The 15,408-nt window shown below is 39.1% G+C and overlaps 1 protein-coding gene across 1 annotated transcript; it reads right to left on the bottom strand.

The window, feature by feature from the left end:
• Positions 1-65: 65 nt before the first annotated feature.
• Positions 66-14,164, bottom strand: LOC120556424 (calretinin-like). The gene is made up of 11 exons (XM_039796032.1): positions 13,967-14,164; positions 6,867-6,943; positions 6,024-6,113; positions 5,660-5,740; positions 4,673-4,729; positions 3,108-3,185; positions 2,457-2,512; positions 2,312-2,351; positions 1,595-1,648; positions 836-907; positions 66-662 (listed from the first exon to the last, which is right to left on the bottom strand). Exons 1-11 carry the CDS (start codon positions 14,058-14,060, stop codon positions 537-539), a joined length of 825 nt encoding a protein of 274 aa, XP_039651966.1. The 5' UTR covers positions 14,061-14,164; the 3' UTR covers positions 66-536.
• Between the last annotated feature and the right edge of the window lie 1,244 nt (positions 14,165-15,408).

The raw sequence follows: 15,408 nt of genomic DNA, 5'->3' as shown, positions 1-15,408 counted from the left end.
TGTAACTGAACATTGTTAAGATAAAGATATGATTATTTAATGCAATTGAATAATTGGGACAAGAGTTGTCATGTATTATTTATTCATTCTCTCAGTAATATCTTTGACAGAACAGTACAAGCCTCATCAAATAACAAATGGAAATAAATTAAATAAATGAACAGATGCTACAAAACAGAGGTATTCATTTTAAATTCATTGACAGAGGAACATATAGATATGAGAGTAATGTAAAAAAAATTTTTTTTTAAAAAGCATGTTAAAAACAGTAAGTCAAATAAATAAATACACATTATATTCCTATAGTAATTGGCTATGGCTGTCTAACTATGGAACTGTTACGTTCAACAAAAAAATACCTCAGAGGGGTTTAAAGCTGAAATAGCAGGGTCAGCGGTACACTTTGTGCTCAAGAGCACTTTTGTTTTCAGTCTAAGTAGTGTAGCAAGGTTAAGGGTCACACATGCACCAGGTTACATCAGGAGGTAGCAAGGAGGAGGCCGTAGGGGAGGATGGCAGAGTCCCAGGCAGGGAGCTCACAGCATGGAGTCCCGGCAGAGGACGATCTCCATCTCGGTGCGGTACAGTTTCCCTCCGTCAGACAGAGCCATGATGCTCTTCTTGTACCCCAGCAGTCCTTTTGAGTCCACAGGGTCCACGTCCTGTCACAGACGACATGGGCACATAAAATCAGCAGGCACAAAGTGGTCTATGGATGGTACAAACATACAGTACAGTGCAGAGGTATCTCTGGCAGCTGTTCTATATCAGCTCTATATTTGGCAACTAGAAAAGTAACCTGAACTGATCAATCAATGGGCTAACTATTCATTACCAGTTTGTTCTTGTCACAGAGGTCCTTCAGCAAAGCATCCAGCTCCTGCTCATCAATATACCCATTACCATCCTAGTGGAAGAGACCACACGAGAGGGCTGAATTATACAGAGGAAATACAAGTATTTTATCTAATGCTAACAGGTATAATGCTTACCATTTTCACCATCTTAGTTTAGCATGTTAGCATGCTTACGTTTGCTAATTAGCACAACATAAAAAGATGAGGCTGATGGAAAGGTCATTGGTTTTTGGTGCTAGATAAAAAGTCAGAGGATCATGAAAGTTATAACAATTTATCCTGAGGGTTACATGAATGTGTCCACCAAATGTCAATCCATCCAATAGTTGTTGAGACATTTCACTCAAAACCAGAAATGTCCCAGGAAAAGTCAGGGGATCTCCAGAGGCATTGGGGATCATCCTCTGGGCACCATAAATGGCTGTACAAAAGTTCATAACATTTGTCAAATAATTGTTGGACTAAAGTAATGGATGATCGCCAGCCCTAAAGCTACACTGCTAGCATGCAGCAAATTTAGCATTTATCAAATACTTGTTCGGAGGAGTGGTATTAAGTGACAATATGCAGTAAATTTGAAGTGCATAAATAAGAGGCAGTGTGTAATCAGTCAAAAGCCTCATAGATAATATGGATCTTTTTTAAACACAGGACCGTCTAGCAACAAAAACACCTTATGCATATTACATTTCACAGATGGAGTATATTAGACACACAGACAAACATGCTCGTTTTACCTTGTCATAGAAGGTGAAGAGGGAGTCAAATTCTTTAACTGTGAGGCTGATGCCCTGTGTAAAAGAGAGAGAGAGCAGTGAAAATTGTTAGAAACAGCAGAGTATTTCTAGAGAGCAGTAAAAGCCTCACCAGATCCAGTACTGATATTAATCCAAGCAGATTATGATAACTGGGACTAGAGTTGAGTTAATCCTGATCAGACTAATCCTCTGTCAGAAAGGAATTGTTGATCTGCTCTGGCAAGCTAGTTGTTCCTGTGCTACAAATGTTGAACTTTGAAGCATCAAAATGGCTTACATAGTGACTATATATTCCCCTTAATAATCTCCAATGTCCAACTAAGAATACATATGAAACTGTCCAATAAAATGAGAAATTTCTATTTCAAGATGCAAATTAAAGTCCTAGATTTAAATGATTATTGTTTATTAATTATCAAATTGATTCAATCGAAGATAAAAGCTGTTTCCAAACACACAGGAGCCTATCATGTTTTAAAAGAAATGTTTTGCTGTAATATCTAATTCCTAAAGGACTTAATGTATATGTCCATTCAGTACTGTGATGACAAATAATCCTCTTGTAGTGAATCCAATAATGTTGAGTTGTACCTAATCTCCAGTGTTGTCTGACTTCTCTCTATCAGAGGGGCAGGACTTCAGTTGCTATAGCAGCTGTTATTTTATGGCTAAAATCAATTTTACATGTACTCTCACCTCGAACGTCAGCAGGAAGTTCTCCTGGACCGGCAAGAGCCTGCAGCACAACAACAAGGAAGGTTTCATCTTGATAGTATCCTTTAAGAGAGGTTTAAAAATGTACATACAGAACACGGAGAAATAAAAGTGGAGATACACTCACCTCGCCATCTCAGAGAGGCCAAGTTTACCATCACCATTCAGATCAAACATCCTCAGCTGCACAGAAAGAAGAGAATTTATTAAAACACCTTCATGTACGGCCCTACACCTTTTAATGGCGGCAGAAGTGAGTTTGTTTAGACCACAGATGGCTAAGTGATGAAGTGTATCAGCACTATATTTGAGCTGGAGGGTGAACCCAGACATTGATGTTGTTCAGTATATTAAAATTAAAGCCTTTAGGGGTGTTATTTCATTTACATTATGTAGAAATGCAGCAGACGCGTGCTTCATGTTGAACATATGGCCATAGATGTAATGTACTCCTTTGTTAAGCAGAAATGGAAAAAGTGTTTTCATTAATTATTAGAGTAACTGAGAACTTTGCAGCATCATTAAATGATGCCTCAGTATAGTTTATATGTTATGCAATAGCTTTTTTTAAATGACAGTGGGTCTAAAAAAGATGTAGTTATTGTGTCAGTACCAGTGTAGGTATTAATGCAATGTTACTATAAATATGGATAATTAGAAACACATTTTCTACAATGAACAGTCTGATAAAACTCTTGACCTTTAAATACTTGAGTCTTGCAGTTATAATGTTGAGCTTGAAGTAGTACAAGCATATTTTATGCCTAGTAATACTCACAATTGTCTGTGTGTACTCATTGAGCTTCTTGTCATCATAGTTTCTGTTAGCCTTCTTCAGCAGGTCTGACAGGAAACCCTGAAGAGAGAGAAAAACTACCAGCGATCAGATGATATGATGCATTTATACTGGGTAATTAGCAGTTATGGTGACAATGAATGGTGTTGATCTATGTGCAGAGCTCAGGATGTGAAAACAATCTTTTGTTTATAACCCTTGTGCATCCCTTTGAAAAGGTTGCTCTGATGTCCTTACAAAAATGTCCATGTCAAACAACTGTCATAAAATTATATATTAATATTATTCTCCACTTTCACTGAGTTAAATCTTTTAACCAACTTCAGTCCTGATTATCACTACCAAATATTCATTCATTTTCAGATTTGAACCCCTTAAATCCCAGTTTGTTTTTATAATACATAATTAATTATTTTCTGTATACTAAATACTAGGTTTTTTTTCCACAGTCTGGGATATGTCAGTGATTAACAAAAACACACAAAAAAATATAAAAAATTGTGGTTTTAATGGGTTTCAATTGTGACATTTGTGTCCTTAAGGGTCTAGGTGTCAGGGTTTTGGGTTTGAGTTCGGTTGGTTTTGAGGTTCTTTTCTTGTTTCCTGTTTTTGTTGTGTATTTGTTCTGTTTTCTGTTGTAGCCCGTGTTTCCTCCCTTGTCTTGTCTAGCTGTAGTTCCTGTCTTGTTTTCACGTGTGTCTGTATGTTCTGTTTCCTGTTTTATTTTGACAGTCTGGTTTTCTGTCTTGTCTTGTCTGATTTACTTCCTGTGTTTTCCCTCCCCTGTGATTGCCCTGATTTGTTCCACCTGTGCCTCCTGTTCCTCATTTGTCATTGTTACCCTCTGTATTTAGTCTCTGTGTTTCCCTTGTCCGGTCTTGTCCTTTTGCTATGCGGTCTGCTCTTGTGGTTCCTGTTGTGGATTTTCTTGTGTTTTGGATTTTTGCTCCTAGTAAGTTTTTCCTGTCATCAATAAAAGCTCTTTTAACTGCATTTGGGTCTGAACCTTGCCTACGTTCGCATCAGCGTGACACTAGGTGTGTTTTGGCTACACAGTTTGTTAGACTTACTGTAAGAGGTTGAACTTCCAAAATTTAAGAGGTTGAGTTTCCAAAACCTACACCCTTGCCAAAATGTATGCCATGAATTAACACAGCCAAATGATCACACAATTAAGAATAAAAAAGCCAAAAATGTCCCTGATGCACAAGGGTTAAATGTGCTGGGTGGTTTTGTTTTTCACATGACAGTGAGAGCATACTACACATGTGCAGGTTCAGAGTAGCTCCCACAGTAGAGAAATTAGCACTAATTACACGGAAGCTAATCTCAACCAAAGTCTGGTATGTTTACAGTAATGACAAAATAGAAATATGCATGTACATATATCAACTACTTATTTACTGTTCTCTCTTTTGTTTTGATACTATACACTCACAACTCTAAACCTCTGAGAGTGCTGTACTGTCATCAAAACAGCTGTGTTTTTAGCATGTAGGCCAACGATTCTACATTAATCTTGCAGAGTTTGGCATATCGTGTTTTACCTTCAGCTCATTCGACTCAATGTATCCACTTCGGTCGGTGTCATACCTCCTCCAGGCCTGCAGGATAAGAGTGATGTTAGCTTTTAGGAAACATGCATGCTACTTTAACCACAAGGGCCAGGGAAAAATTATTTACAGAAAAAAAGACAATAAAGACAAATGACAGAGGTACAAGTGGGTCATTTGACATTGTGTAAATATAGAATTTGTCAAAGCCCGTTATCAAAGATGGATACCTAAACCCCTCCAGCACTCACCGCCTTCCCCCTGCAGAAAGCTGTGCTCCATTCATAATGTATGTTCTGTCTGAGAATAGCTTTAAGCTTTAACACAGAACATCACACCACTGAAAACCCTCCTCAGCCCAGGCCCGAGTACATCAAGTGTGTGTGTGTGTGTGTGTGTGTGTGTGTGTGTGTGTGTGTGTGTGTGTGTGTGTGTGTGTGTGTGTGTGTGTGTGTGTGTATTTTCAATCACAGTGGACCAGATGTTCGATGCCTCACCGTTTCATTCAAATTACTTCAACATATGCAACCAAACAGTAAGTGTGGTTCAAATATGCTTTGTTTACTAGCTGGCATTAAATACCTGTGTAAAAATCTATTTAAAAGTTAGCCCTATTTGATTTAGAGTGATCTATTTAGGATTGAAGTTAATGTTTGGTTTGATAACTGGTCCACTGACATAGCTAATGTATGGGCATTACGGAGGGGAATCTAGTTCAAACAAGACAATTTATGCTGCCAGGGATGACTCTGACCAAAATCGTAAACGCAGCACAGTCTCCAGTACATCTTCTTAAATTCTTTAATTTTTGTCAGTGTTTTAATTTTAGACACATTATCATGGCTGTAAATTAACAATTACTGTAACAACCTTACTGGACTGTTTCTACATGAAAGAAAGAAAGAAAGAAAGAAAGAAAGAAAGAAAGAAACACTGACAGGCATTTATATGGTGGCAATGTAGACTGATATACAAACTTACAGCCATAAACGCTGCGCTGGATCCCACAAACTCTCTGAAACAGAGCAGGAAGTTTTCCTCTGTGGGTAGAAGCTGAGCCAACTAAAGAGTGGATGATAAAGAGACAGAGTGATTATTATTCCAGAGACTTCTTTTTACGTTTATGGTTTAGATTTTTGATTTATAAAGACAGAAAACATATACAAGGCTTTATTTAAACAGGAGCTATATTTTTTAAGATTGTTTTTTTGGATATTTTTCACAGTGAAGATACAGAAACAAGCTGGAGTCAGACCAGGGATGTTGTAAATATACTGTATATGTCTTAACCACTTGACCACTACAGGACGCCCCAAAACAGTAGCCATTTTCAGTTAGTTCTCACCTCTGACATCTCAATTCTCCCATCAGCGTTCTTGTCAAATTTGGCCATGAACTCTTTCATCTTTTCTTTGAAAGCAGCATGTGTAGGATCCTGCAACCACATCAAATCACAGATCAAAGAGACTTCTGATAATGCGGTCTTAATGTAAACATATATTTAAGAGAAAACCTTATTTAAACATGCTAGCCAAGCTAACACTGTCCCGAAGAAATTATGTTTATTTTTTACAAAAGATTTTTCTTTATTTTTCATATGAAATGGAATTCCACCCAGATGTTTTCTATCAACATAATGAGGGAATGTTGATTAAAATATATTATTAATATATCCATATTTTATTTTGTCAAATGATAGATTGTAGGTGGACTGAAATATTCTGTTGTGAAAAATCAAGAAGAAAAAAAATCTTATGGTCATGTGTCTGCTACACCAACCCTGTCTCCCAAAAAATTATGTTCCCCTACAACTAAATTGCATTCTTATTTATGTTTCTTGGATTACACATCCTCATACCAGCGCCAGGTGCACACTGTTGCAGTTTTAAACATGTGGTTAATGTTGTAAATTAAAACAAAAAGTACTTGTTTAAGTTGGATGTAAGTTATACGTTACGTAAGTTAAGGATGCTACGTAAGTTAAAATCGTTGACTTTTTATTTTGAGCAGCAATCTCCCAGGTGAAAGTCCCGTGTTTGTTTGACCTATCCATTTACCCAGACCTCCTCCATACGTGGACATGGAAACATATTTGTGATACGTCAAAGAAGGAAACAGGGCTGTTCCTATAAGAGTCATTTTGGGCAAATTTAACTCTGTAAGTATTCAGAAGTGTGCACACACATACCACGCCTGCTCCCCGTCTTGCAGTCTCCAGCTCTTTGAAGAAGTTCTCCAGCTCCGTCCCTTCGATGTAGCCGTTTCCTGTGCAGCACCAGAGGAACTAAATTAGTTTGGCACAAGTTATATTATGATGCTTTTAAGTCATCTGAAGCTTTGTTGACTGTTCAAAAGTTTGATTAAAGACTGTGGATGGAGATGTAAGATTAAAGGTCAATGGGGGTTTCTTTAATTTTAGAACAGTCGCCAAACCTCAAGTGCTAGTCCGGTCTAAAGTCGTCTGTGATTGGATCCAAGTAAGCAGCAAACTTACTGCTTACTGCTTACTGCTTACTTGGACTGTATACAGCACATACATGCTTACAGCTGTTCTTAAATCAGTTTGAATATTTGGTTGGTTTAGCCGCTGGGAAATAAGATTAACACGTTATATCATCTCTACAAAACTGATAAGTTTTAATTGAAACCTCACTTGAATGAACTGAAGGCACACCACACAAAAACAAGCTTATGTCTAGAGAAAATTCTCTATTCGTTCATATATTTTGCGCTCATTTGGCATTTCTGGATTAGGGAGATTGAGTAATGTGTTGCAGCAGGAACAAACACAACCCACAAGAGTGACATTGTAGCTGGAGTGTAAGCAGTATAATGAGTTGTCTTGCCTAAGAGGGTGAAAGTGTGCAGTCAGACTGATGCTTATTGGGGCATTCTGTCCCTGTGTCTTATGACAGTCACATGATCCAGGATGATTTTAATACAATAGCTTACTCCACTGGTTTCCCTGCAAGTCAGAGGGCAACATATAGGACATTCAGCACTCTCTTTTTAATCATAAGAATGCATCCCATCTGTCTACAATCCAAGCACAGATTGGGGGGATCGTGCCTTATACAAGAATAGACATTAATGAAATTGTTACTTCAATTTGGAATAAAACACGGATGTACAGAATAAAATGCAGAGATTCACCCTGCCCCCCTCTTCATCTCTTAATCTCTTATCCTCTCATCTCCTCTCCGATCATTTTCTCCCTCACCTCCCCCCGTCCTCTCGTCTCTCTGCCCAGATTCATTTGCACACGATAGGTGCTCCATGTCACCATCTGTGCCTTGATTGAGCTGCTGTTTTAGTATTAAAAAGGTAAAATTCATCTTGAGTTCGGTTTCACTTTGCTTCCAGTATTCAAACTTAAATTGATAATAACTTCTTATCATCAGTTAGCATCCAGACTGAGTAATAGCTGGATTACCATTTGTTAGCCAAACAATCAAAGTATGTATATGTGAGATATGAAATCCACACAAACAATTTCACCAATAAAATGATCGTATCTCCATCTGCAATATCAAATTACTGTGAGTGTTATCCAGTTTGCTTCAAATTGGACATTGCTTGTTTTCCCACCAATAAAGTGAGCACAATAACCCTTCACTATATCACCTTTTTTTGTTGCATTTTAGGCCTTTATTTGATTGGACAACTTAGACAGGAAAGGGGAGAGAGAGGGGGAGAGACATGCAGCAAAGGGCCACAGGAGCTGCAGCGAGGACTGAGCCTCTGTACATGGGGCGCCGCTCTACCAGATGAGCAATCCAGGCGCCTATATCACTTTCTATAACACCCACACACAAAGCTGCCTGTCAGAGACTACAATGTGTACACAAACTGTATCCACTATATCAATATATCTTTACACCCTTTTCTTTACGCTTAAGTCTTTGATCCCTTCAGGTTTGACAAAGAAAAAAAGTATGACGTTTCTGGCAATGAAAAATGTAATCTTGACCAATATGCTAACTGATGTTAAGCAGTTATAATGTTTATCATGTTCACCATCTTAGTTCAGCATGTTAGCATGCTAACATTTGCTAATTAGCACAAAACACAAGGTACAGCTGAGACAGTTGGGAATGTCATTAGTTTTTTAAGGAATCCACAGAATAAAATAAAAATGTTGACCTGATGGTGGTGCTACATGAAAAGTCAGAGGATCACCAAAGTTGTTAAAATTCATCCTGAGGGGGGCATGAATCTCTGTACCAAAGTTTCAATGCAATCCATCCAGTAGGCGTCAAGATATTTCACTTGCATGCACAACATTTAAGATCATGGTGGTGCTAGAGTAAAAGTCAGGGGATCACCAAAATCCATAAGATCCATCATCTGGGAATCATGAATGGCTGTACAAAAATCCAATAGTTGTTGAGATATTTCAGTCTGGACCAAAATGGCAGTACGTCCCAGCCAACCGAAATTAGAGTCACTCTGATGGTCTAGCTAATAAGATTGTATATTGTTGTATCTTCACTATTTATCTGTGCCTTCATTTAGGGGGGATGATTCATTAAGTCCTGCTTGGCTGGCTGGCTAAGTGGTTTTAGGCAGTTCAAGTGTGACAAAATTGTGTGATCAAGTGAGACAAGATGCATGCAAGAAGGGGAGTATACACAACTTATTATGCATTACAGTGTCAGCAGAGTGGCACTACAGGCCAAGACCTGTAAATATGCATGAATTTGTGTATGTCAATGTGTTGTTGGCTTTCAAGAACATAGACACGCCTACAAATGTTGCTCTGATTGACCCAAAGTATACTCTAATTGAATCTCGTTAACCACCTTGTAATGTTATGTGCAGCATTGTCTCCTGAAATTGTAGTAAAATCAGACATGATGTCCTAGATTTCTAACCTGAATACATTTCAATAAAAAAACTGTTTTTTAAATACAGTACAGAGTATCTCAGGTTTGGGAAAGTAAGGAACAAATAATCTATGATGAAGTCTGAGTGTGTTCAAATCCTGTGACTTGTAATAAAGTCCACATAAGTAACTGTGTTTTCAGATCATTTGCGCTCACTGCAAGAGTTTAGTTGCAATACAAATCTCTGCTGCCACATGAAGCGCACCACTGCACACTGCATGCTGAGCAGATGCAGTCCTCTACTTCCCAAAACATTTTCAAACACAGCTCAAGTGCTGACTGCTCAATAGCAACTCAAAAACAATCCAGCTGCCAAACTCATAATGACTGAAAAACACAAAAAGGATCATGCAAAAACACTTTAACTTGCTAAATGTAAAGAAAAGCCCATGATTTTGAAGACTACTGTAAAATTTGCTGCACACATTCTTCAACTGGCTGAGGTCCTCAGATGTTTGTATGTTGTCCTCAATTTCCCTGCGGCCAATAGGAGCCAAGGTCCAGTCAGTCACTGCTGTACTGCAGCTGTGGTCAAGAAAACAACCTGTTGCTGCCATGATGCTATCTTAGTCAACAACAAACTGTAACCAACACCCCCCCAGAAATACAGAAAGTAAGTGGACAGAAGATTATGTTTACTTTGAGTGAGAATATTCTTGCAATGAGGTAAAAGCCTCTATTCCCCTGGATCAATAATGTTCCATACTGCTGTTTTTTGTTTTGTTTTTTTACCAGAAGATGACATAACAAACATTTTGTCAAACTTAGGAGGGGTTAGCTTTTCTTCATAGTTGGCCCAAAACATGGTGGGAACATATTTAGCTATGGTTTCTTCACCCTCATTATTACGAGTGTGGTACCCTCGAGCAGAACGCTTATTCTTATTATGAGAAGAGAGGGCCAGGGCAAAACACATTTCATTACATTCTCTCTGTACTTTGTACTTTTAAATGCACATGACAATACATTTGAAACTCCAGTGAAGCAGTTTAAAGACGATGTTTTGGCAAAAGTCATGGAAGTTATCCAGGTCGGAAAAAGTTCTGGATCAATTAGCCTTTGATGAGTTGGCCATTTACACTAACTATCTGCCTTGGACACATCTGTAGATGTTTTAAAATGTGATCTGTTTTAAGATTAATGTTCTTCAAAATTCTGTGGCTCCAGGAATTGTAGTTTAATAGTCAATATGTCCTCAAATTAAACAACAAAATATTCATTCCAAAATGACCCATATGAGTGTTTTCTGATCCGGTGCCCCTATTGGCAGAACAACATTGTTTATCAGCATCTTTCAAAAATCGTTGCAATTGGGTTAGGTGCTTAGGCCCAAATGCAACATTGTTTTTGTGTGACCTTTGTGGGATACGTCAGTGCTGTTAGGCTAAAATGTTTGATGAAAATAAATTGTGAGTTTATCGGACAAGGTTTGGAAAGGGTTTAATAATAGAGGTTAGAGATCTTTCTGTTTTTGTGTTTTTGTAACATGAAAATCACAAAAGCTGGAATGGCTCATAGTGAGTAACGCGCTTTTATTCATGCTCTTATTTCGTCTCGTATTGACTACTGCAATTCCTTGTATTCTGGAATTTGCCAATCATCTTTATCACGCCTGCAGCTTGTCCAGAATGTGGCTGCTAGATTGTTGACTGGTACCAGAAGGAGGGATCATACCTCCCCGATATTGGCTTCTCTTCACTGGTTACCTGTCAAATATAGATTTGATTTTAAGGTAATGTTACTTGTTTTTAAGGCATTACATGGATTGGCCCCTTTATATATTGGTGATCTTCTTACCCTACATCACTCCTCCAGGAACCTAAGACCGTCTAATCAGTTCCTTTTAGCTATTCCACAGTCTCGGATGAAAACAAAGGGTGATCGTGCCTTCTCCGTTGTGGCCCTGAGACTCTGGAACAAATTTCCCATTCATATTAGATCCTCCTCTACTGCAGAGACCTTTAAGTCTCACCTTAAAACACATTTTTATTCTTTGGTGTATGATTTAGTTTAGGGACATTTGTATAGAAGTATGTTTTTTGTATGATGCTCATTGTGTCTATATTTTTATTGTCTTCCTTTGTTTTTATAACATAATATAACTTTGTACAGCACTTTGTTCAGCCTAGGTTGGTTTTAAATGTGCTCTATAAATAAATTGACTTGACTTTTACAGTTTGGCTGATTGGCTGATGGGAAATGTTCCAACCAATAACATGGCTACTTTCAGACTTGAGCGAATAACTTTACATCTAAAGCGTTTAAAGACTCTATTTGTACATTGTTTATTTCTAAAGAAACACGACAATGTATAAAAGGCTCCATTACCTTGTACCTCATGTTATGGCTCCGTAGCAGACGTTTTTATAAAAATAGGCTAACGATTGTGTCATAACCATGCAACTTACTGTCGCGTAGTAGAGGAATTACCGTATAGTACAGGAGAAGCTCGCAGGCAGTTTCGACTTACATTAGCTGTTTAAGTTTAATTACTAATGTTAACTAGCATTTTAGTTAGCAATAATTAGCCTGTGCCCATGTTATCTCCTTACATATACCTACACTCTCCGTCTCTGCAAGATTCGGAATGATTGAGATTTCTCTTGGCACAGCTACCAGAAGACTTACAACTTTCAGACAGGTTGCTCACGTCACATCTACGTTGTCTCTCTCAGTTGGAGGCTGTGCAGTAATGCTCAGCGCTCACTGGAAAAGTGCTTCTAATATCCTTCACTGGTCTCCGTCCAGAGAAACGGGATCTGTTAGAGGCTGAAGTAGCCTACAAGAACCTGCTAACGAGAGACTTCTGTAATGTCAATACAATAAAAATGGACCTACATAACAAAGTTTGTTCACTGCTGGCTACAAGTTAGCAATCAAACATAACAAAGGCTATCACTTGAATGGCGTTTTGACCTAATGTTAATAATCAAACAATCATGGATAGCTAAAACGACTCACATCGGGTAGTGACAGTGCTAACCAAACGCTGAACAAGACATTTTTAGGTGACCAAAATGTTCCCCATAACTCTCATGAAGTGGAAAAACACTGTAAACGCTTCAAAGTTCTCACACAAAAACATGGACAACACCCAAAAACAAGTTCACAGCTATTTTAATGTAGCCCTACACAGTGTCATGGATATGCATTGATAAGCCTCTGTTGTGTAGCCATGCCCCTAACGCATCTCTTAGAATTAATAAATCCATAATTTACAAAATAAACATCATGCTGTATTGAAGAAGACTTGAAAGTAGCGATTGCGGCCATTAACTCATTGTGAAAATATTTACTGAGGTAATAAATCAAGTGAGAAGTAGGGTAATTTTCCCATAGACTTCTATGGAAAAGGAGTTCTTTTTGGAGACAGTGGAGTCGCCCCCTGCTGGAAATTAGATAGAATGCAGGTTAAAGGCACTTCTGCCCGAAGCTATGTCCTGTCTAGGGTTTCTACAGTAGCCCAGAACGGACAAACCAAACACTGGCTTCAGAGAGAGCCTTTCGCGTATTTACATTACCTGAAGACCCCTGGAGATTATACTTCACACTTGGAGGTCTCCAGGCTGCAGCCATACACTAGGGTAGGGGTGAGGAAAGGAGTACTGAGTTGGTTGCAATCTGCAACCCCACTAAATGTTACAAAATCCTCATTCCCAGAAAGCTCTCTCAATAAACTATTAGAAAACACCATTTTCACTTTCCCTCCCTCTGCCTCTCACTCCCCCCTCACTCTGTCTCTCTCTTGTCCTCCCTCCTTTACATCCTTTTATCCCTCCCCCATCCATGGATGTATTATAAGCCCCCATCTCTCCTTCACTCTCCATTATTCTTCTTCTCTTTCAGCTCCCTCCCCCTCCTCTCACCCTCTCCTCCATCCTTCTCTGTATAACTTAAGACTAAGTCTTGATTCATTTCAAAAACCAGATCACATATTATAGTAATACCATCGTGAATAAGAGCGGGTTATAGGCGCGCCAAGTATTTATTTTTAAAATTCATTCATCCTTTATTTATCCTCGAGAGATTATTGAGGGGCGACCCTCATTTTCAATGTCATCGAGTCAAATCAAGTAAATTAGAAAAATTAACACTGAAGTAAAGAATATTTCCTATATATCGTATTCATATCCAATTACTTGGAGCAAATATACTTGTTTCTTACAGTAGGCTAGTTAGTGATATTACTGTAATATTTTTCCTGTTATTGTATTATTTACTGAAATAACACGGAAGAAGAATTAAACTCTGTAAACAAAATGACTGTAACACAATACATACAAATCAGACTATCTAATAACATACCCTTCTCAATATTATATATTTAGCTTCTAATAGACGCTAATTGATCCCTCAATTAATGCCACATTCAGTCGACTGGTAGACACTTTTGCGCACTGACCGTCTGCATCAAAATGTTTCCAGATGTCGATAAACTGCGCCGCGGTGATCTCAGCCAGGTGCAGGTGGGGCGGCTGCTGTGCTTGAGTTGCCATCTCTGCTGTTTCTCCCTCCTTTTAGTCGAGTGTAAATAGTAGAGGTAAACTTTTCCCGTCGTAGAGCTCCTCGGTACTGTGGACAGCTCCTCCTCAGCTGAGGCTTTTAAACCCCCCGCGGCGTCCGCGCTTCTCCTGCCCGCCGTACGGGGGCGCATTCAGCGTGGAGGGAGCCAACAGACAGGAGACCAATAGGAGGAAGGTTCTCCGGGGCTTTGCATATGAGTTACTATTAAGGGCTGTCCATGCTGCTGGTTTGATAGCAGGGTCATTATACATCATCTAATCCTGCTGCTCCTTTGAGGAGAGAATTAGCCTATATCATACAATTTATCCTATAGAGGGGCTGTGGAACTTGTAGAATCTATCATCCCTGTGTCTTCCAATACTATAGCTTGCTGCACTGCCAATTATTAAATCAAGATTAAATACATATGAATAGACTATGAAAATGAATTATGATTAAACATGTCCTCCCAGGGTTTTCAAAACCTCAGGAGAACTCAAAACAATAAACATGTGCAGTGATGTGCATCTCATGCTGTGTGGGAGCCACATTTTCTTCTTCCCTCACTGTCTGCTGAGTTTGGATTTTACCTATCAGATGTCACAGATGAGACTGCACACTCTCTCCATTCTTAGCTTTTACTCTCATCTCCTCCCTCCCTAAACTTTTAACACCCTCCATTATTCTTCCTGGCCTGCGGAGGTCAGAGGGGCACTCAGTCTCCTTGGCGAATCGAACCCATACTTGGCGTTAACCCAAGCAGCAGCAGCAGCAGCAGCAGCAGCAGCAGCAGCAGCAGCAGCGACGGTGGCTGTTGTATAGCTACTAAATCACTAACACGCCTTTTGTTCATTCTGCAGGATGAGCCATCACTATTATCTTTTTCTCATCTTCCCCTCCTACTGTGGTGCATCTCCCTTCTCCGGCTTGGTTGGGTGCTGTGATGGGGGGAGGGGGTTCAGATGGAGAGGATGCAAAAGAAGAAGAAGACACTTTATCTTCTCCCTGCAGAGCTGTGTGCTGCTGATCAGAAAGAAATGGGAGAAAACAAACAGAGAGAGAGTTGAAGAGAGCAGGTAATAAGTGTGTGTAGGATAACTGCATACTGTATGTACAACTACGTGTGTGTGTGTGTGTGTGTGTGTGTGTGTGTGTGTGTGTGTGTGTGTGTGTGTGTGTGTGTGTGTGTGTGTGTGTGTGTGTGTGTGTGTAGGGGCTATTTATAGGAACTTCCATCTAAAGCCTAAACTGTATGAATAATAATTAGATCAATGTATATGATTTGTTTGCAGAGCTCTGAGCGCTCTCTGTTAAAAGTGCTGGAGGTGAAGTTATGGGATG

The sequence above is a fragment of the Perca fluviatilis genome, chromosome 3 (genome assembly GCF_010015445.1).
Source record: "Perca fluviatilis chromosome 3, GENO_Pfluv_1.0, whole genome shotgun sequence".
Lineage (NCBI taxonomy): Eukaryota > Metazoa > Chordata > Actinopteri > Perciformes > Percidae > Perca > Perca fluviatilis.
This window is presented reverse-complemented; position numbering and strand designations above follow the sequence as displayed.

What these genes read in the sequence shown, in the direction of transcription:
- LOC120556424 (XM_039796032.1), bottom strand. Translation starts at nt 14,060, where the DNA reads ATGGCAACTCAAGCACAGCAGCCGCCCCACCTGCACCTGGCTGAGATC. An exon ending in TTGAGTCGAATGAGCTGAAG is followed by an intron (nt 3,186 to 4,672) that starts GTAAAACACGAT and finishes CTCTCTCTTCAG; the next exon opens with GGTTTCCTGTCAGACCTGCT. An exon ending in ATGAGTACACACAGACAATT is followed by an intron (nt 2,513 to 3,107) that starts GTGAGTATTACT and finishes CTTTCTGTGCAG; the next exon opens with CTGAGGATGTTTGATCTGAA.